General features: G+C 42.2%; 1 protein-coding gene across 2 annotated transcripts in view; it reads left to right on the top strand.

The window, feature by feature from the left end:
- Positions 1-22,091, top strand: part of slc12a1 (solute carrier family 12 member 1) — a 145,562-nt gene that overhangs the window by 92,342 nt on the left and 31,129 nt on the right. For both annotated transcript variants that reach the window (XM_068015329.1, XM_068015328.1), the window contains exons 18-20: positions 8,441-8,547; positions 10,763-10,845; positions 13,575-13,727. In XM_068015329.1, coding sequence (XP_067871430.1) covers positions 8,441-8,547; positions 10,763-10,845; positions 13,575-13,727 — 343 coding nt within the window. The remainder of the gene's footprint in view (positions 1-8,440; positions 8,548-10,762; positions 10,846-13,574; positions 13,728-22,091) is intronic.

Raw genomic sequence — 22,091 nt, 5'->3', positions numbered from 1 at the left:
TACTTCTTCAAAGGTACCTAACAGGGCAGAGATAGATGTTGACTGGTACCTTAGGTGCTTTGATGCATCAACTGTGGCATGGCATTGCCTGTTGTGGCTCCCACTAAGAGTGGCACCATATGACCACACAAAGATTGTACCAGCTGCATCGATTGGCCTACCAGACATATAAGCTTTACATGCCTATCCTTTCTGGCACTCTCCCCACATACAGGGTGACATGTGGGCCATTGCTCCTTCACTGACAGAGGCAATCAGTGGCACAGAGCAGACTGCCTTTATGGAGGGCGGAAACGCAGTGTCTCCCTACACATCTGGCAGATGTGCCCCCTTTTAATACCATCTCTCCCCCGCCCCCCCCCCCCCCCCCCCCTCCCTCCCTTCAGGTATACAGAGTTGAGGCCCCGATAATCCTATTCCGCTCAAACCTCTATTCCAGTATGCACTTGTGCCCCCTGTAATACCTTCCCCCACCCCCAACCTCCCTTCCAGTCTGCAGTCTTGATAACCCTGTAATGCCATCCCACCTCTCATCAAGTATGCAGAGTTGAGACCCTGGTGTATTCGGACTTGCCCACACTGTGAGCGAGTACTCCTACTTCTGATGTCCTGTTGGCTTTTCATATTCGTGAACGGGACAGCATGTGACAGCCGCCCGTTCAATGAGAAATGTGGAACTGTGGAGCGAGAGACAGCGGGATGCATAATCAGGAAAGTTGAGTAGTGCTTTACATATGGTAATTGGGGTGCCGCCGCCGAGTGGCCGGGGGGTGGTGGAGGGCGGGGTGCTGCACCGAGGTCCTGCCGCTGGCAGTAAAATGCGGCAAGGCTTTCTCTGTCGGGTCAAGGCGGGCCTCTCCTAGCAGAATTTTCCAGACCCCCGACGTCAGGGGGCTGGTAAAATCCAGCCTGTTCTGTCTCCTTTCTTGAATATAGATATAACATTACTTCTGCCACGACATCTTTTTCTAACTAAATATTAAATGTATATTAGTGCCTCTGCTATCTCTGCAGTAGCTACACTGTGGGACAGAGTATAAATTAAGGGGGTCTTGGAGGAAAGGTAGCCCGGAGGATCTGTCCAAAATGTATTAAGAACAATTTCTTAGAACAATACGTTCTGGAACCAACCCAGGAGCAGGCTTTTTTGGATCTGATATGTAGTGAGACAGGATTAATTAATGAACTCATAGTGAAGGGTTTTGTGGACAAGAGTGATCATTTCACATTCAGTTTAAGATTGAGAAATTTGGTCTGAAGCTAGTGTCTTAAATTTAAATAAGGACAATTACAAGTGTACAAAGACACAGTTGGCTGCAGTGGACTGGGAAAATAAGTTGGAGAAGCAGTGGAAGACATTTAAGGAGATAATTCATGACTCTCAACAAAGATATATTCCATTGGTAAAGACTCTATCGGAAGGTTACACCATCTGTGGCTAATTGAGGAAGTTAAGGATGGTATCTATTTGAAGGAAAGACATACAATGCTGCAAGGATTAGTGTTAAGCCAGAAAATTGGGAAACTATTAGAAGATGACTTTTTTTTTTAAAAGGGGAGAAATTAGTGTGAGTAAACTAACCAGAAATATAAAAACAGACAATAAAAGCTGCAAATGTATAAAAAGAGAGAGTAGCTAAATTCCCTTAAGGAATGAGACTGGGGAATGAATAATGGGAAACAAGGATGTAGCAGAGACTTTCAAGTATTTTGTACTTGTCTTCACAGTGGAAGACACAAAAGGCATCCCAAGATTAGTAGAAAATCAAGAGGCAAAAGGGAGGGAGGAACTATCACTAGAGAAAGAAGTACTAGGAAAAATAACTAATGGGATCAAAGGCTGACAAATTCCCTGGACCTGATGACTTGTATCCTAGGGTCTTAAAAGAAGTGGCTGAAGAGATAGTGGATGCATTGGTTGTAATCTTCCAAAATTCCCTAGTTTCTGGAAATGTCCCAGAGGATTGGAAAACTGCAAATGTAACACCTCTTCAAGAAAGGAGGGAGGCAGGAAACCAGAGGCCAGTTAGCCTAACATCTGTGATTGGGAAAATGCTAGAATCCATATTGAAGTGGAAGCAGGGCATTTGGAAAATCATAATGCAATCCAGCAGAGTCAGCATACTTTCATGAAGGGGAAATAGTATTTGATAAATTTATTAGAGTTCTTTGAGGATGTAACAAGCAGGGTGGATAAAGGGGAAATCAGTAGATGTAACTTATTTCGATTTCCAAAAAGTGTCCAATAAGGTGCCATGTAAAAGGTTACTGCACAAGATAAGAGCTCATGGTGTTTGGAGTAATATATTAGCAGGGATAGAGGACTGGGTCGTTTTCAGGTTGGCAAATTGTAACTAGTAGGAGTGCCACAGGGATCAATGCTGGGGCCTCAACTATTTATAATCTAATTAATGACATGAAGGGACTGAATGTGTTGTAGCCAAATTTGTGACGATACAAAGATAGATAGGAAAGCAAGTTGAGGAGGGCATATAAAGTGTCTGCAGAGAGATATAGATGGGTTAAGTGAGTGGGAAAAAATTTGGCAGATGGAGCATAATGTGGGAAAATGTGAGCTTGTCCACTTTGGCGGGAAGAATAGAAAAGCAAACTATTATTTAAACGGAGAGAAACTGCAGAATGCTGTGGTGCAGAGGGATCTTTGTACATCAGGGTTGTCCAACATATGGCCTGCGGGCCAGGATCCGGGCTGGCAAACGTTTCCATCCGGCCCATGGATGTAAACTGTTCCCAGGGCCATTCCTCATCCTCACCGTGACTGGTGATTTAGAAATGTCCCTTTGTCTTCTCACAGAACGGCCTTTTTTAAAAAAAAATCGCACTGTCAGTTTCAAAGCAGATAGCACTGACATTAGGAACAGCCGTTTCACAACAGACTCTGGGTTTTCTGGCGGGTTTTTAAAAAAAAAGTCAGAACTCGCAGGAAAACCCCAAGTCTGTTGTGAAATGGCTGTTCCTGATGTCAGCTTTGAAATTGACAGCACGATGGTTTTTAAAACTGAGCTGCCCAACCATCTGTTGAGCGTTCCATTCTCTGCAACTGTGTTAGAGAGAGAGGGTGGGGGGGGAAAACAGAGAGAGAGAAAAAGAGGGCCAGAGCGAGAGTGGGAGAAAAAAGGGGACAGAGATGGCAAAAGGTGTAGAGAAGGGAGAGGGAATGGTGGGGGAGGTGGGTGGAAGAGACAGAAAGCAGGGAACACCGAATGGGGAGTGGGGAACACTGGGCAGCGGGGAACACGAGTCATGGGGGGAGCGGGGTGGGGGAGATGGAGAGAGGGTGGGTGAAGAGGGGGAGAGAGATAAAGAGACTGGGAGAATGTCAGTCATTTACTTATGACACAGAAGGAGGCCATTCAGCCCATCGAGTCCATGCCAGCTCTCCATGGAGCTATGCAGTCAGTCCCACTCCCTGCCTCGATCTCCATAGCCCTGCAAGTCTATTTCTCTCAGGTGGCCATCCAAATTTCTCGATGATGTCATTGATCGTCTCTGCTTCCACCACCCTTGTGGGCAGTGAGGTCCAGGTCATTGCCACCCGCTGCGTAAAAAAAAAAAAAGGTGTTTCCTCATCTTCCCCCTGCATCTTTTGCACAAAACTTTCAATCTGTGTCCCCTAGTCCGAGAGGGCGAGTGGGGGTGGGGGAGTGCAGTGGAAGAGAGAACGAGACACACACAGTGCAGGGAGAGGGGGTAGAGAGATCAAGGTCTCTCCTGAAAGTTAGACATCTATCCATAATGCTCTGCATTGCTACATAGAGTGTGGGGCAGAAACTGACTACTTATGCAAGTAAAAACAATGCCAGGTATGTCACTATATCAGTTTTCAATATAGTGATGAGAAAGTAAGTCAATAAATTAGTTTTCTCATTTAAAGCTTCTTCACAAATGCGCATTTGTTGTTTTTATTAGTAAGATAAATTTTTAATACCTTTATCTTTTGAAATTTGCTCACCTGCCCCCCCCCCCCCCCCCGGGCAGAGCAAAAATCATAATGCGGCCCTCTGCCCGAAAAGGTTGAACAACCTTGTTGTACATTAATCACAAAAAGCTAGTATGCAGGTACAGAAAGTAATTAGGAAGGCAACTGGAATGTTAGCATTTATTGCAAGGGGATTGGAGTATAAAAGTAAGGAAGTCTTGGTACAACTGTACAGGGCATTGGTCTCTTTAAGGAGGGATGTACTTGCATTGGAAGCAGTTCAGAAAAGGTTCATAGAGTTATACACTGGGCTGATTCCTGGGATGAAGAGGTTGCCTTATGAGGAAAGGTTGAGCAAGTTGGATCTATGTTTATTGGAGTTTAGAAAAATGAGCAGTGATCTTATTGAAACATTAGATTGAGGGGGCTCAACAGTAGATGTTGAAAGGATGTTTCCCCTCTTGGGGGAATCTAGAACTAGGGGACGCAGCTTCAGAATAAAGATTCTCCCTTTTAAGACGGAGATAAGGACGAATTTCTTCTCCGAGGGTTGTTAACCTTTGGAATTCTCTACCCCAGAGAGCAGTGGAGGCTTGGTCATTGAATATATTCAAGGTTGAGTTAGACAGATTTTTGATCTACAAGGGAGTCGAGGGTTATGGGGTGCAGGCAGGAATGTGGAGTTAAGGCCACAAACAGTTCAACCATGATCTAGTTGAATGACGGAGCATGCTCAAGAGACCAAATGGCCTACCCCTGCTCCTATTTCTTATCTTCCCTAGATTCTTTTAAAATGCATGGATGCAATCTGTCTGGACCAGGAGTTTTATTTTGAGGTTGATTATTTAATATTTCTCTTCTCTTTATTTTAAATTAATTTCTAATCTCACCTTCCGATGTCATCTCCACCTGATCTGTGTCCCTGATAAATACTGAAGGAAAATAATTATTTAATATATCTGCCATTTCTCTATCACTGCTTGTAATGTTATCTTGAATGTCCCTTAGCAGCCCTATTCGAATCCTGACTTATTTTATTTGTGTCTTTAGCATTGTTTACTATTTTGTTTTACGTTCCATGACAGTTTAATTTCATACTTCCTGTGCCTTCCTAAATTATTTTGACTTCTGTCTGTCTCTTCGTATTCTCCTGTGTCATGCTGTCCATGTACTTAGTGTATGACCCTTTCAGTGCCCGACCCTTTCAGTGCCCTCCATTTTTCCTTTTTGTCTTCATTCATGATGTCTTGTTAGTGTTTAGTTTGTTCCTGTTTTCTGGCAGAATATATTTTTTCTGAGATCTGTTGACACTTCTTGTTTCCCATTGCTGTACTAAATGTTAAATACTTGGAAGACAGAAGGCATTGTCTGTTTCTGAACTTGGTGTTGTACTTAATGCTGTGATGAGCTTCTGACCATCACTTACTCAGCCTATTTCCACCTCTGTAACCTAGCCCAACTCCATCCTGCCTCAGCTCATCTGCTGAAACCTTCATCCATGCTTTTGTTATTTGTAGACTTGATTATCCCAACGCACTCCTAGCTGGCTCCCACCCTACATCCCACCCACATTTCTTCCGCCTGTGTCCTAACTCTCATTAAATCCTGTTTTTCCCCATCATTCCTGTGCTCACTGACCTACAATGGCTTCCAGTTAAGCAATACCTCTCATTTAAAATTCTCATCCCTGTTTTCAAGTTCCTCCATAGCCTTATCCCTCCCTATCTCCTACAACTCTCTTATCTGTGCCCTTCTAATTCTAGCCTCTTAAGCAACCTGATTTTAATCACTCCATCGTTGGTGGCCGTGCCTTCAGCTGTCTGGACCCTAAACTTTGGAATTCTCTCCTTTAAACCTTTCCCTCTCTACCTCGTTTTGCTCCTTTAAGAAAAACCTACTTCTTTGACCAAGCTTTTGGTCACCTACCCTAATATATCCTTGTGTGACTCGGGCATATTTTTTATAATGCTGCTGTGAAGTGCCTTGGAGCATTTTATTATGTTAAAGGCGCTATATAAAACATAGTTGTAGTACATCGCTGTTTGCCAATATTGCTGTCCAGTTTATTTTCCCAACTTCTCTAATCCCAGCCCCTCAAAAATCAGCTTTTCTCCAATCTATTAACCTGGTCTTTTTCAGCTTATGTCCTTTTCAATTATTATCCTAAACCATGTTATGGTCGCTATTGCCTATTCCTCCACTTATACTTCTCTAGTCTGCTCTAGTTTATTCTCCATTACCAGATCCAGTAGTGAATCCTCTCTTGTCAGACCTCTTGCATACTGGGTTAGAAAGGAGTCCTGTAAACATTGTAGGAATCCCATTCCCTTATCTTTGCCTGCCTACCTCTAGCCAATTTTAATTTTAGGGTGGTTTAAATACCCCCCGCTCCCATGGTTATTCATGTTTTTTTACTCATTTCCCTAATTTGTTTGCTATATAATTTAACATTGTTAGTTTAGTCGATTTACTGTTCTGCATTAGTTGGGTATAGGGAGTATTGAGTCCATCAAGACTTCTGGTCAGTTTTTAAGTTCATCCTACAATTTCAAACTATTTATGGAGTGCATTCAATCATTTATTGTATGGAAGCAAGAAATTCTGGTCTTTGAACCTAAAATTGGATTATTGAGTATTAGAGATCACTTCAAACAGCTTATTTCCCTTGTCCCATCCAATGTCGTCATTTTGAGTTGTCAGTAGCAATGAGGGATAAAGAAATCAGCTTGTACATCTGATGATCATTTAGCACAGTGATTTAGTTACTTGAGTCGATGAACTAAAACAAGAGACTTTAAGAATTCACCCAGAGTTAATTTTTTTTCCTTCATTTTTTCCTTCCCCCGCCATTGCTAGAGTTAATATTCTATCCCTGCCTCCAGTCCTGAGCTCTGCAAGATTGGGTCTCTATCTTGGAACATGGATTTGAACAATCAGCCCTGTAGCAAAGTTTGGTAGAAAGGAGACTTTGAATAGGTTGAGTTTTGGCCCTTTTCTAATAGAACTAAATGGTGGCTGAAGACCTGCGAGTAAAAATGTTCATTTTTATTCACAAAACGAAACACTGATCCCAGTAATAGTTATAAGTTACTTTTACCTAGAACTAAGCTGGATACATGATCTTTCATTCACAGCTAGAGAAGTGGCTCCCTTTGCCTTCATGGTTGGAAAGTTATTGATCAGTTGTCTATGCATTCTAAAAACTACCATATTTTCACAGCATCTACAATAATCTGTGAATATTCATCTATAACCCAGAATTTGTACTCCATATACTGACACTATTTTCCGCGAGAATTTTGCACCCCACAATTTGGTTTGCAGTGCATCATTTATTCGAGTTAAGGGATTGTCCAGTTAAGTAGCATTATTGCAGTTGCTAAAATAAAAGCAAAATACTGCGGATGCTGGAAATCTGAAATAAAAACTAGAAATGCTGGAACCACTCAGCAGGTCTGGCAGCATCTGTGGAAAAAGAAGCAGAGTTAACGTTTCGGGTCAGTGACCCTTCTTCGGAACATTCCGAGGAAGGGTCACTGACCCGAAACGTTAACTCTGCTTCTCTTTCCACAGATGCTGCCAGACCTGCTGAGTGGTTCCAGCATTTCTTGTTTTTATTGTAGGTGCATTTGGTTTGGTTACTCAGTCATACATTAGGGTGTGCTAAAGATAATATACACAATCACTTCTAGAATGTGCGCAGAGTATATTTGTACACTAAAAGGGTGATTGTAAGTAGGGCTCGCAGTGTGGCGCATTTGCACGTACTGGAAGCTACATATGTTAATCCACAGGGCTCTATTCTTTGCAGATAGAAAGAACATGTACAAACATTGTGCCTGTTTCCGCTAAACAAAATAAGTGACAGCCATTTCCTGGTTCATTCCTCAGGACAATGCCTTAACCAATCAGAGTCGAGTTGCCTGGTTTAAATTTCTAACTGTCAGTCACTGTAAACTGGTGCATTCTCCATGGCAACGCCTCTACCAATCAGCGCACTCTTCTCTTTGACAACATGTCTCTATTTTCAGCAATACTCAAAAGGGTGAATAGTTGAATAGCCATTTAACACTGCCCCGAGAAGAATTTCACCCTAAATTATTAAATATGATAAATCATGGTTAATTAAATACACTTTAACATGAAAAATACATGTACAACACTTATACAAAGAAATGATTAAACACTGTATGAGGTTATTAAGACTGTTGTTTATTACCAAAATGTTAATTTTATCTAACTTTTCAATAAAGATGCTGGTTTTCTAGTCAAATCTAAGGAAAAATCTCTGACCATCTGAAGATAATACAGGTAGGTGGTAGGGGAATATAGGGACAGGTGAGGATGTGGTAGGAATATGGGATTAGTGTAGGATTAGTATAAATGGGTGGTTAATGGTCAGCACAGACTCGGTGGGCCGAAGGGCCTGTTTCAGTGCTGTATCTCTAAATCAAAAATCCTTTACCATAAATGATTAATTGAACACTTGTATCCCACTAGGCTTCAGGATTGGGTCGTATGAAACCGAATACACTTGTGATTGGATACAAAAGAGACTGGCATACTACTAATTCTCAGGATGTTGAGAATTATGTTGGCATTTTGCAGTAGGTAGTTCTTGCTATGTATGATTAAAGTGTGGTTCTTAAGAGGTAGTGATTTTTGCGATTGAGTAATCGCAGCAAATGCTGCGGAATAATTTCTGTACCTTTTATATGTAATCCAAGAAAAATCCCTTCTCTAAAAGCAAAGTATCTTTAGAGATCTGTATAAATTCAGTTATGGCTGCAGTGGATAACCTTAGTCATCCTGCAGTCAGTCCTCAAATTGTTGATTAGAACCAAGTGGGCATTGTGAACTTTGATTGGATTCCATTCCATCGCATATTCAACAAAGTTCAGTTTGTACTTGACCATCGGTTTAGAAGTATGCGATTGAATGCTAGTCTCCCTGGCAGTAATAACTTCACATGTCAATTTAGGGTGGTTCGCCACAGAGCATGTAGAGCTATATGCTCCCATCACTGACACCTTGGATTTCGATAAACTTGCTTTTCAGCTGTTATATTGCTTTTTCAATCCTTTGAGGGAAGATATAAAATTGTTAGCTTGTGCAAACAATGCATCAGTTACCTGCTTTGGGTAGCAATACACTACTGATTGACTGACTGATTTAATCCTACTGATGTCTCCATTGCCCCCAGAAATAATCTGAGACCTTCTGCAGCACATTATACAACTCAGTGATAGTTTTCCTCCATGAATTTGACTGATTTATATTCAGTTGGCTGGGTACTTGTGGGTAGGAATTTTCCTATTACAATATTGCCTAATTTTCTTTTTGCATCGTGCATTTCTTTCTCATCCTCCTCCTTCTCCCTCCAGCACCATACATGTATACTCCAATTGTGGAAGCCTTGTGGTGCCTGACCAAGAATATTCCCCACAAAGCAGTCCAATTAATCACTTTTACGTAGTGAAGGGTTACTTCAGCAACAAAGTTGGAAATGCATTCTCCTTTTCCTACTCATTGGAAGAAAATAAGACAGACAATTGGTGACTACTCCTTTAAACTTTTTGTCATCAAGCACTGCCAGCTATGCCTTAATTCCTTCTTTCTCTGAGTGCTTCTTAGACTTGACTCCCATCTTGGCATTAACTGAGGAAATGATCTTAACACCTGTTCTGCATCATTGGCGTACCATTTAACCAAGTCTGTTGAACTCCGATGTAACAGTCCCAGAATCATCCCATAAAGATGGGGCTTGTGTTACTGGAAAAGAAATATAGTGTTATGGGTTTCTGTCCCATTCTTCCTGAGTTATGAACTAGATCCAGGCATTGCAGGGTGCTAATATGAGGAAAATAGGCTCCAAGATGCCACCAATACAATGGTGAATATCTAATAGAAGACATGAATCATTAAATGTTCCATCCAACATACATGGAATAAATTAAATTTTTCCTGCTAATAAGATCATTGAACTAAAGATACAATCTAATCTTTAAATAAACAATTAGTGCAGATTCAGCACATTACCCAGTGGACAGTTTTTTTTACATTTATTCAGTAGGGATAAGCACTCCCCACTAGTTGAAGTCAGTGCTTCTGTTTTTATTTGCTACGTTTCACCATCGAGTAGGAATTTCTAGCGTGTGATTTCAGAATGGTCCAAGGGCGGTCTTCATCTCTAAACATTTTTCTCCATTGAGTCCCTTAAAATATTATCAATTTCCATAATGAATCTGGACTATTATATTTTTCAATTGTACTACATGTAGCTAGAGATTAATTTGATTTAATAGACCATCGCTATAATATGCAGTACTCTAGTAGAAAATTCTTTAATGACAGTAAATTAAAAAATTTGCGGCAAAAGTTCATCTTGTAATTTTTCATGGTAGTTAATAAAAGTATATCTTATTTATAGGGTCCAAATCACTTTCAGTCAACGGTGTAATGGTTGTGTTGAGTTAAGTTAAATTAAATGAGAATTTAAGTACTATATTTGAAATGTTAACGAGTATGAATTCCCAGCATGGAGCTTTGCATGCCGGGTGTCCATATTTAGAAATTCAGACACGAGTCAGTAGGCCCTACAAGATTTTCCATCAACTGGATTGGAAAAAATCTGACCCCTTCTGCTCAAATTGTTGATCTGAACGCCTGGCATGTGAAGCTGCGAGCATGGAGTGTGCATTTATAAAGTCTACCTGTACAACATTCAAAAGAAAAAATTAGTATGGCAGCACAGTAAATTTCAGTGAAATTTAAGCACATCCATTGCCCTGTTTTGAAGTATGATATTGTTTTTGTTTGCAGTGATGCCTTTGATTTTGAATATGGTTTGATGATTCTTAGGATTAGTCAAGGGCTTGACATCTCTCGCATGCTTCAGATTCGAGGTAAGATAATGCAGCAGCTACACTAACGTCAAAATAAAAAGCAATAAACTACAAATGCTGGAAATCTGAAACATAAATAGAAACTACTTAGAAACACTCAGCAGGTTGAAAGCAGCTGTGGCAAATACGTAAGTTAATGTTTCAGGTGTAACTCTTCTCCAGAACTGGCCACCAAGCTGTTAATAAAGCTTCTCTTTCCCAAGAGATTCTTAACAATGAATATAAATAGCAATGTGAGTAAATAAAATACTGGGGTAAATTTTGACTTTGTAATATAGTATAAAATGGGATGACAGCGAATTGGCAGTCCATTTTACTTCTGATTTTAATTGGGAGAGATGTAAAATGGGCTGCCAGTTTTACAGTACCATGCAGTCAAAAATCTAACCCACTCTTCCTTATTCAAGTATCAAATAATATATACTAATGTGTCACCTAGGTAGGTCTGTTATAATCCAGAAAGCCAGAATGTTACAACAAAGGCGGGAGGAGTGCACTGTCTTTTCTAGTTCCACTTATCCACAGGTCACAACATATTTTTTTTTTTACTGTTTACCCAGTTACAGATGCGGTCAATCATAAACTCTTTATCCCAGAATAAGATACACCAACCAGCTTTCTTTAATAAACAACAAAATTATCAGTTTATTATAAAACGAGACTTAACCAGTAACATATCAAAGCATTAACACACAGATTGAAGTATGAAAGTTCCTCCCTCTCTCTTTTCTCTCTTTCCTCTGTTACGAAAAAAATACGAAAAAGAATACTTTGGACAAATACTTGCTAATTCTTGAAGAAAAAAATAGAAGATGTGGAAAGATGTCAGTTGTCCTTTTTTTTGGTCTGGTGTCCCAAATACGTGTTGATGGCTGTCACTAGGATCTTTCTAGATCAATTCTTTTCAGGCGACATTGAGGATCAGTTTGGCAAGCTTTCTCGGAGAAATGCGACATCAGGGGTTTCTGGCAGGCTTTTCATGAAGTGCAGCATCAGTTTCTCTATTTCTTACACTTGATTCCCAGGAAGTTCAGAGATGGAAGAGGGTGAGCTGATGGTGGCTGCTCTCTTGGCTGGTTTCACTAATTGAAAAACAATTCACACCCCAATACACTGTCCAAAGCAGAATCAAAAACAAAATTAGAGTCAAGCCTCCGGACCCCTATAAATCTTGACCTGTCACTTCTCTGTAAACATCTTCCCCAGGTCACCAAAGTTTCTGTTTATTGCTTAAAGCACATGACTTCCAGCAAGGTTGTTTTTAAACAACATCTCTGTGTCCTTTCAATGAATTGTCAACAACAAAGCAAAGTCCAGCTTCTATGAAATCTTCAACCTTCCAGTGAATCCATCTGCACAATTTAAATACAAGTTCTCAAAAAATATACTTAATAAAAATATATGTGCTTTTGTAACAAGGTAGTGAAGGATAGAATGAAGCCAATCTTTACACACTTTTATAAGCTTAAGAGGGATATGGGCCCCGGAAGTGCAGAAGGTGTTAGTTTCGGCAGGCATCAAGATCGGCGCAGGCTTGGAGGGCCGAATGGCCTGTTCCTGTGCTGTACTGTTCTTTGTTCTTAAGCTTTTATTGAAAGTTACACATTACAAACATGCACCTGCTAACTGAGCCACCACAGTTCCAGTCTGTTCCTATTTATAGGAGCTCAAGTGAATCCCCAGTTAATGCACCCCCCCCCCCCAACCCACCTGCATACAATTAAATAGAATTAATATACAATTAACAGGACTAAGCATCTTGCTGAAGGATGTGGTGCTGGTAAATATTATGCTAGTATTGTCTGGTCCCCTGCATAAATAAGATGAAATGTGGCATCTCCTTACCTTGCCCCTTGAGTTCTTGTGATGACTGGAAGCAGAACAGGTAATTCATCAAGAAGCGAACTGTATGAAAAAACTAAAACTTGTGAAATTTAGTTACTCGTACTTGCTGTACAGGCTCTCTGTCCACCATGACAAAATGAACTTGACGGCTAAAGAAATTGAGTTAAATGTCGAATACAGTCAGATGCAGTTGGCGCCAACATGGGTCTTGCATGGCTTCTAATATTGTCATTTCTTCGCTGTTCCAGACTTTTCCTGTGAGTCATAAAATCCAGCCTTGTGCACTATAAGTACACTGCAATGCTTTATACATTGAATAAAATTTGCCAAAAATGTGCAGTGCATAAACTGGTAAGGAAAATTACAGCACCGTACTCTGATGTGCTGGCTGTCCAGTATGATGAATGTAGGATGTGGAGTTAGACTTGTGAATCTCAATGAGCCAAAGTTCCTGGTCATTATTGAGAAATGTCTATATGGAGGCCAGCTGCTATCCCATTGGGAGGGAGAAAGGGCAAAGCATTGAAGTTGCTCAAAACTGCTGTTGTGTAGCTCCTGGCAAAAAAAAAAGAACAGCAAGAGTGACAAATAGGTTACCAGGCCATTAATCTCTGGCATAACGTTACATAATTTTCTGTCAGCCATATGAAGACCTTTCTGTGCAGGGGAAGAATTAAACTTCAGAAGTCTTGTGAAATTTTACATTCAATCAACAAATAATGATTACATAACCGTAGAGAAAATGTATGCAACAGTTTAAATGCCTTGTAGGAAGTGTTTGATGTTTTGGTTAAACAGATTGCTAAATAGTTTCTAAACTTAAATATTAGTTCATAACTTGAGTGTGCAGCTGGTGAAGAGTCATATTTTCATTTGTTTTATAGAAGAAATGCAGAGGAAGGAACAAGAAAAATTAGCATTGGAAGCTGCGAAGAGAGTCGAACAAGAGGATAGAAAACGAGGAATCCGTTCACTGAAATTCTTGAACAAAGCTGTCAAATATAGTAGTAATACGTTAGCAGTGAATGCACAGAAAGGTAAAACATATCCACGTACACTAAAGGTAGCTAATACACAAACATCTAGCCCATAACTTCAGTAGGAGACCATTGGAATCCCCAAGGAAATGGGTGAAAACAGGTATTTGTCGTCATTGTCCCATCAGTCACTTGCTTGCCAGAGTTACCGTAGAAGTAAATTTAAGAAGGTTTTTTTTTAAACTCGTGATGAACGAGTTGACCTTACGTACTAGTGCACATGTTGAATGAAAACCAAGCATAGTCATCAGGTGAGGTTGGAGGGTGGGATGTAATGCAATTTCTCGCTGCTGATCGTGAACTAAAAGCGATGGTGGGGACAGAGTTTCACCTGGAAGGCCCCATATTATCCCCAGCATAGCTCTACAATAGTGTTGTGCAACATGCCCATGGACCAGGATCCGGCCCACCAAAGGTTTCCATCTGGCCTGCTGATGTATTTCAGAGATGAGAAATTTTCCCTTGCCAGAAAATCCCGAATCTGTCCGAAGTTCAGAAACCGCTGTTCCCAATGTCAGCCGTGAAACTGACGGCATGATTTTTTTTTTTTTGCAAAAATGTCTAACCACAAAGCTGCTCTGCATGACTGTTCCTGCAACTGAGAGAGTGTTGGGGGGGGTGGGAAGCAGAGAGGGAGAGAGAGTGGGGGCGGGGGGGTGCTGCAGAGAGGCAGAGTGGGGGGGGGGGGTGCTGCAGAGAGGGTGTGTGCGGGGTGGGTGCTGCAGAGAGGGAGAGTGTGGGGGGGGGTGCTGCAGAGGGGGGGGGGGCTGCAGAGGGAGTGTGTGGGGGTGGGGGGGTGCTGCAGAGAGGGAGAGTGGGGGGGGTGCTGCGGAGGGAGAGTGTGTGGGGGGGGGGGTGGTGCTGCAGAGAGGGAGAGTGTGTGCGGGGTGGGTGCTGCAGAGAGGGAGAGTGTGGGGGTGGGGGGGTGCTGCAGAGAGGGAGAGTGGGGGGGGTGCTGCGGAGGGAGTGTGTGTGGGGGGTGGGTGCTGCAGAGGGGGGGGGGAGCTGCAGAGGGAGTGTGTGGGGGTGGGGGGGGTGCTGCAGAGAGGGAGAGTGGGGGGGGTGCTGCGGAGGGAGAGTGTGTGGGGGGGGGGTGGTGCTGCAGAGAGGGAAAGTGTGTAAGGGGGGTGCTGCAGAGAGGGGGGGGTGTCTGCGGAGGGGGAGGGAGTGAGGGGGTGGGGGGTGGGGGCTGCAGAGAACAAAATGTATATGACTGGTTCAGTTAAGTTTCTGGTTAATGTTGATCCCCAGGATTTTGATAGTGAGGGATTCAGTGATGGTAATACCGTTGAATATCGTGGGGAGATGGTTAAATTCTCTCATTGGAGATGGTTATTACCTGGTGTTTGTCGATACGAACATACGAATTAGGAGCAGAAGTAGGCCACTCGGCCCTTCAAGCCTGCTCTGCCATTCAATCAGTTCATGGCTGAACTGATTACTTCACATTTCCACCTACCCTCAATAACCTTCCACCCACTTGCTCATCAAGAATCTATCTACCTCTACCTTAAAAATATTCTAAGACTTTGCTTCCACTGCCTTTTGAGGAAGAGAATTCCAAAGAAATGACCCTCAGAGAAAGAAATTCTCCTCATCTCTGTCTGAAATGGATGACCCCTTATTTTTAAACAGTGAACCCTAGTTCAAGATTTTCCCACAAGGGGAAACATCCTTTGCACATCCACCCTGTCAAGACCCCTCAGAATCTTATATGTTTCAATCAAGTCACCTCTTACTCGTCTGAATTCCAGCAGATACAAGTCTAGCCTGCTCGTTCTTTCCTCGTAAGACAGCCCACCCATTCCAGGTATTAGTCTAGTAAACCTTCTCTGTACTGCCTCCAACATATTTACATCTTTCTGTAAGGGTGAGGGCTTGCCCTGGTCCCAAAAACGAGCAATCTTTATTTACAAGCATGCAAGGAGAAATCCTACTATCACGAATGATTGTAGGGGTTCTGCTAGTACATTGTTCCAGTAGTCATTTTATACACTTTTGCAGGAGGTTTACTTGATAAACTCTTTCTTAATTACATCATCTCCCATCTATTGCCTTCCCTGATCTCATCCTGCCTTGGTTATATTATTCACCTTGTCAACCTCTTGATTACCCTATTCATAGGATTCTTAGGCTATTCATAGGATTCGGGTTCGGGTGTCTCCTTCCTGAGCTCGTTACCTTCTGATTAGGTATTCATATAATTCGAATGTCAAGCAGGCAAGCTTTCTCAAGTTGCAGGGACCTAAGTTACACCAAGTATCCCATGGTTCCCTATGCCAGTCTCCCTTACACTTCCTTAAATAAGGAGACCAGTACTGTACACAGTACTCCAGATGTGGTGTCACCAATGACACCTGAGTAGCTGAAGCATAACCTCCCTACGTTTGTATTCAATTCCCCTCACGATAAACAATAACATTCTATTAGCTTTCCTAATTACGTGCTGTACCTGCATACTAACCTTTTGCAATTCATGCACTAGGACACCCAGATCCCTCTGCATTTCAGAGCTCTGCAATCTCACCATTTAGATGATGTGCTTTTTTTTTATTGCCAAAGTGAACAATTTCACACTTTCCCACATTATACTGGCTTGGCCATGTGAGCCGCATGGAAGGTGGCAGGATCCCCAAAGACACATTGTGCAGCGAGCTCGCCACTGGTATCAGACCCACCGGCCGTCCATGTCTCCGCTTTAAAGACATCTGCAAACGCGACATGAAATCCTGTGACATTGATCACAAGTCGTGGGAGTCAGTTGCCAGCGTTCTCCAGAGCTGGCGGGCAGCCATAAAGACGGGGCTAAAATGTGGTGAGTCGAAGAGACTTGGTACTTGGCAGGAAAAAAGACAGAGGCGCAAAGGGAGAGCCAACTGTGCAACAGCCCCAACAAACAAATTTCTCTGCAGCACCTGTGGAAGAGCCTGTCACTCTAGAATTGGCCTTTATAGCCACTCCAGGCGCTGCTTCACAAACCACTGACCACCTCCAAGTGCGTATCCATTGTCTCTCGAGATAAGGAGGCCAAAGAAGAACTCCATTTGCCAGTTCTTTGCCTACTCACTAACCTATCTATATCCCTTTGTAGCCCCCTTACGTCCTCTTCACAAGTTACTTTCCTACCTCTCTTTGTCATCAGCAAATGTAGCAACCATACCTTTGGTCCCTTCTTCTAAGTCATTTATATAAATTGTAAAAGTTGAGGCCCCAGTACAGATCCCTGTGGCACACCACTCATTATATCTTGCCAACCAGAAATTGACCCATTTATGCCTACTCTCTATTTCCTGTTAGCTAGCCAATCTTCTATCCATGCCAATATGTTTCCCCTTACACCATGAGCTTTTATTTTCTGCAATAACCTTTGATGTGGCACCTTATCAGATGCCTTCTGGAAATCCAAGTATAATACATTCACCAGTTCCCCTTTATCCACAGGACATGCAACTCCCTTGAAGAACTCCAATAAATTGGTTAAACATGATTTCCCTTTCACAAAACCATGTTGACTCTGTCTGATTACCTTGACTTTTTTTCTAAATGCCCTGCTATAACATCTTTAATAATGGCTTCTAACATTTTCCCTGAGACAGATGTTAAGCTAACTGGCCTTTAGTTTCCTGCTTTCTGTCCCTCCCTTTTTGAATAAAGGAGTTATATTCGCTATTTTCCAATCTTCCCCGAATCTAGGGAATTTTGGAAAATTAAAACGAACGCATCAACTAACTCACTAGCCACTTCTTTAAACCCCCCCCCCAGGATGAAGTCCATCAGGACCTGGGGATTTGTCAGCCCGCAGCTCCAACAATTTAAGTGCCACTTCCCTGGTGATTGTAACTTTCTTGAGTTCTTCCCTCCCTTCCATTTTCTGACTTACAACTAATACTGGGATGTTACTTGTATTCTCAATAGTGAAGACCGATGCAAAATATCTGTTCAATTCATCTGCCATCTCATTATCCATTATTGATTCCTCAGACTCGCCTTTCTATTGGACCAATGCTCACTTTCTCCACTCTTTTTTTTTTAAAATATCTATAGAAACTCTTACTATCTGTCTTTATATTTTTAGCTAGCTTTCTCTTGTACTCTAATTTTACCTTCCTTATTAATCTTTTAGTCATTCTTTGCTGTTTTTTATATTCTGTCCAATCTTCTGACCTGCCTCCCATCTTTGCACAATTATAGGCTTTTTCTTTAACTGTTTTAGTTAACTACAGATGGCGGGTCCCACCCTTGGAATTTTTCTTTCTCGTTGAAATGTATCTATTCTGTGTATTCTGAAATATCCCCTTAAATATCTGCCACTGCATCTCTATTGACCTATCCCTTAACCTGATTTGTCAGTTCACTCTAGCTAGCTCTGCTTTCATGCCCTCATAATTGCGATTATTTAACTTTAAAATACTAGTCTTGGACCCACTCTTCTCTCCTCAAACTGAATGTAAAATTCAGTCCTATTATGATGGCTGCTACCTAGGAGCGTCTAACTGAGGTCATTAATTAATCCCATCTTGTTGCACAATACCAGGTCTAATACAGCCTGCTCTCTGGCTCCAGAACGTATTGTTCCAAGAAATTATCCTGAAAACATTCTATGTACTCCTCATCTAGGCTGCCTCTGCCCATCTGATTTTTCAAGTCTATATGTAGGTTAAAATCCCCTATGACTATCTCTGTACCTTTCTGACCAGCTGCCATTATTTCTTCATTTATACCCCATCCTACAGTGTGGTTAATGTTAGGTGGCCTGTACATCACTCCCACAAGTGACTTCTTGCCTTTATGATTTCTCATCTCTACCCAAACTGCTTCTAGATCTTGGTCTCCTGAACTTAGGTCATCCCTGTCTATTGCGCTAATACCATCACTTGACAGGGTGGATGCAGCCGTGGCACATCACCTGCCCTACCATCCTTAATGTGTTTTAATTAACTACTTAATTATTTTATTCAGTTATTTATGTTTTCCTTTTTAAAATTTTTTTTTTAAGCTTACCTCTACTATTTTAAACGTTAGGATTAGAATGGAGCTTAATCACTTACCGGATACTCACCAAACAGGTAGCTTCTTCCCAAACCAATCACCTACCTGCTTGCATGTGATGTTTGATACTATGTCTGATTTAAATTAAATTAAAAGCTTACCTGTATACTCTGTTTCCCTGCTCTCAAAGTTGATTGTGACGTCACTCTGATGTCAATTTTCGATTTTTCCCTGCTCCGCTCCTGCCGTGCTCCTCTCTCGCTCTGTCTCTGTCTCTGACTCTGGGCTTTTGGCATGCTTTTTAGACCTCCACTCCCACCGTGTTCCTCTCTCTCTCGCTGTCTCCAGTTGCTTGCCACTTATCAGTGCAAGCCTGAATGTTGTTCAGGTCCTGCTGAAGAGTTGTGAATGGTACTGAACATTCTACGTCCCCACTTCTGACCACCTAATGGAGGGAAGGTCATTCAAGCAGCGGAAGATGTTTAGGCTTGAGGCACTCCTGGAGCGATATCCTTGGGCTGAGATGATTGGCTTCCAACAACCACAACTATCTTCCTTTGTACTAGTTATTACTCCAAACAGTGGAGCATTATCCCCAATTCCCTTTGATTTCAATTTTTCTGGGCTTCTCGATGCCACATTTGGTCAAATGCTGCCTTGGTGTCTCGGGTAGTCACTGTCACCACTGGAATTCAGCTCTTTTGTCCATGTTTGGACCAAAGATGTAATGAGGTCTGGAGCCATGTACCCCTGGTGGAGCCCACACTGAGCATCTGCAATCAAGTTATTGCTGAGTAAATGCTACTTGATAGCACTGTCAACAACACCTACCATCGCTTTGATGATGGAGAGTAGACTGATAGTGTGGTAATTGACCAGATTGAATCTGTCCTGCTTTTTGTCAAGACGACATACCTGGGCAATTTTCCACATTGTCAGCTATATGCCAGTGGTCGTAGTTGTACTGGACCAGTTCGGCTAGGGGCGCAGCTTGTTCTGGAGCATAAATCCTCACTACTACAGTTGGGATGTTGTCCGGGACCTTAGCCCTTCTATATCCAATGCCTTCAGCTGTTACTTGATATCAGGTGTAGTGAATTGAATTGGCTGAAGACTGGTTTCTGTGATGCCGGGGACCTCAGGAGGAGGCTAAGATGGAGCATCCACTCGACACTCCTTGCTGAAGATGGTAGCAAACATTTCAGGCTTGTCTTTTGCACTGATACGCCAGGTTTCCCCCATCATTGAGGATGGAGATGTTTTTGGAACCACCTCCTTCGGTTAGTTATTGAATGGTCCAGCACCATTCACAACTGGATATGATAGGACTGCAGAGCTTTGATCTGATCCATTAGTTGTGGAATGGCTTTGCTCTGCCTTTAGTGTACTGCTCCTGCTGTTTAGTATGCATGTAGTTCTGTGTTGTAGCTTCATCAAGTTGGCACCTCTATTTTAGGTCTGCCTGGTGCTGCTCCTGGCATGCTGTCCTGCACTCCTCATTGAACCTGGGTCGAGTGAGGGATGTGCTGGACCATGAGTTTACAGATTGTGGTGGAATAGGATTCTCCTGCTGCTGATGGCCCACAGCTCCTCACGGATGCCCAATTTGAGCCGCTAAATCTTTTGAGTCTATCCCATTTAGCATGGTAGTAGTGCCTCACAACACAATGGAAGGTATCCTGATTGCAAAGACAGGACTGTTTCCACAAGGATTGTGCGGTGGTCACTTTTTCAGCTGTCCATGACAGTATTAGTATCTACAGCAGGTAGATTGGTAAGGGCGAGGTCAAGTCCCTCATGATGGTTCCCTCACCACCTACCGCGGAGCCATTCTGGCAGATGTGTCCTCCGGGGCTTGGTGGGTAGTGGTACTACCAAGCCACTCTTTATGATGGAGATTGAAGTCCCCCCACCCAGAGTACATTTTGTACCTTTTGCTACCCTCAATGCTTCTTCCAAGTGGTGTTTAACATGGAGGAGCACAATTTCATCAGCGAGGGAGGGTAGTAGGTTGTAATAGACAGGGGGTTTCCTTGCCTGTCTGACCTGATGCCATGAGACCTCATAGGGCCCAGAGTCAATGTTGACGACTCCCAGGGCAACTCCTTCCTGAAATAAAAACAGAAAATGCTGAAAATACTTAGGCCTGGCAGCATCTGTGGAGAGCGCAGCAAAGTTAGCTTTTCAGGACTGTAACCTTTCACCAACTCCTTCCTGATTTGTATACCACTGTACCACCACCTCTGGTGGGACAAGACATCCCCAGAGCTGGTGATGGAGAAGTCTGGGGCATTGACTGTAAGGTAGGATTCGATGAGTATGTCAGGCTGGTGCTTGACTCGTCTGAGACAGCTCTCCCAATTTTGGCACAAGCCTCCAGATGTTAATGAAGAGGACTTTGCAGGATCGACTGGGGACAGGGTGCTTAGGTTAATCCTGGGTGGTCAGTCAGATTTTATTTTTATTTTTTTACTTTTCTGTAGCGGTTTAATATAGCTGGGTGGATTGCTAGGCCATTTCAGAGGGCAGTGAAGAGTCAACCGCATTGCTCCTGGGGTCAGGAGTCACATATAGGCTGATTTCCTTCCCTGAGGACATTAGTGAACCAGATGAGTTTTTATGACAATCCGGTTGTTTCATGGTCGCCATTAGGAGTCTAGCTTTTTATTCCAGATTTATTGATTTAATTTAAATTCCAACAGTTTAAACTGTGATTATATTGAATTGGAGTTTAAAACTGGTTCATTAACTTAAATTTTTGTATATTTATGAATGTGTGCATATGAAAGTGAGGGATAGCAGTGCTGCAAGAATGGCGAACTTTCTACTTGTTTCCCAGTCAGATATTCAGACTGAGATGGCCATTCAGTAAATACAATTGGATGTCAGTGTATGTGTTCAACTGACCTCTGGACATCAGCCTACTGACTGTCCAGGGTGAACCTTAAATGTGTGCTGCATCATTACAATTTACTTTGCAGATAAACTTGGTTGAATATTAGATATTGTAATTGAGTTTTCAGAAAGATCTTGACTGAGTTCCACATAAGGGATAAGATCCCATTAGAGACCTGTAACCTTTTAAAGAGAAATTTAAACTCCCAGTTAATAACTGAAAATTATGCCACAAGATTTCACATTTTAAACAAAACCTTGACTGTACCAAGAGTTAAGTTAGTATCGCTTCCTTTGCTTAACACTATAATTTGTAATCCGTTATACTTTAATCCCAAAATCTCAATAGAACATTTCCCCGGTTGACTTTTACTTCTACCCAAGAGTTTCTCTATACAGGATCTTGAGGGTTCTTTCATTTCATTTCTCCTGGGACCAATCCAAGGTGTAGCACAGCTCCCAGGAATTCATACTGATTCT

Source organism: Heterodontus francisci, chromosome 35 (assembly GCF_036365525.1).
Source record: "Heterodontus francisci isolate sHetFra1 chromosome 35, sHetFra1.hap1, whole genome shotgun sequence".
NCBI lineage: Eukaryota > Metazoa > Chordata > Chondrichthyes > Heterodontiformes > Heterodontidae > Heterodontus > Heterodontus francisci.
Note: the sequence above shows the minus strand (reverse complement) of the source record. Positions and strands in the feature narration are given on the sequence as shown.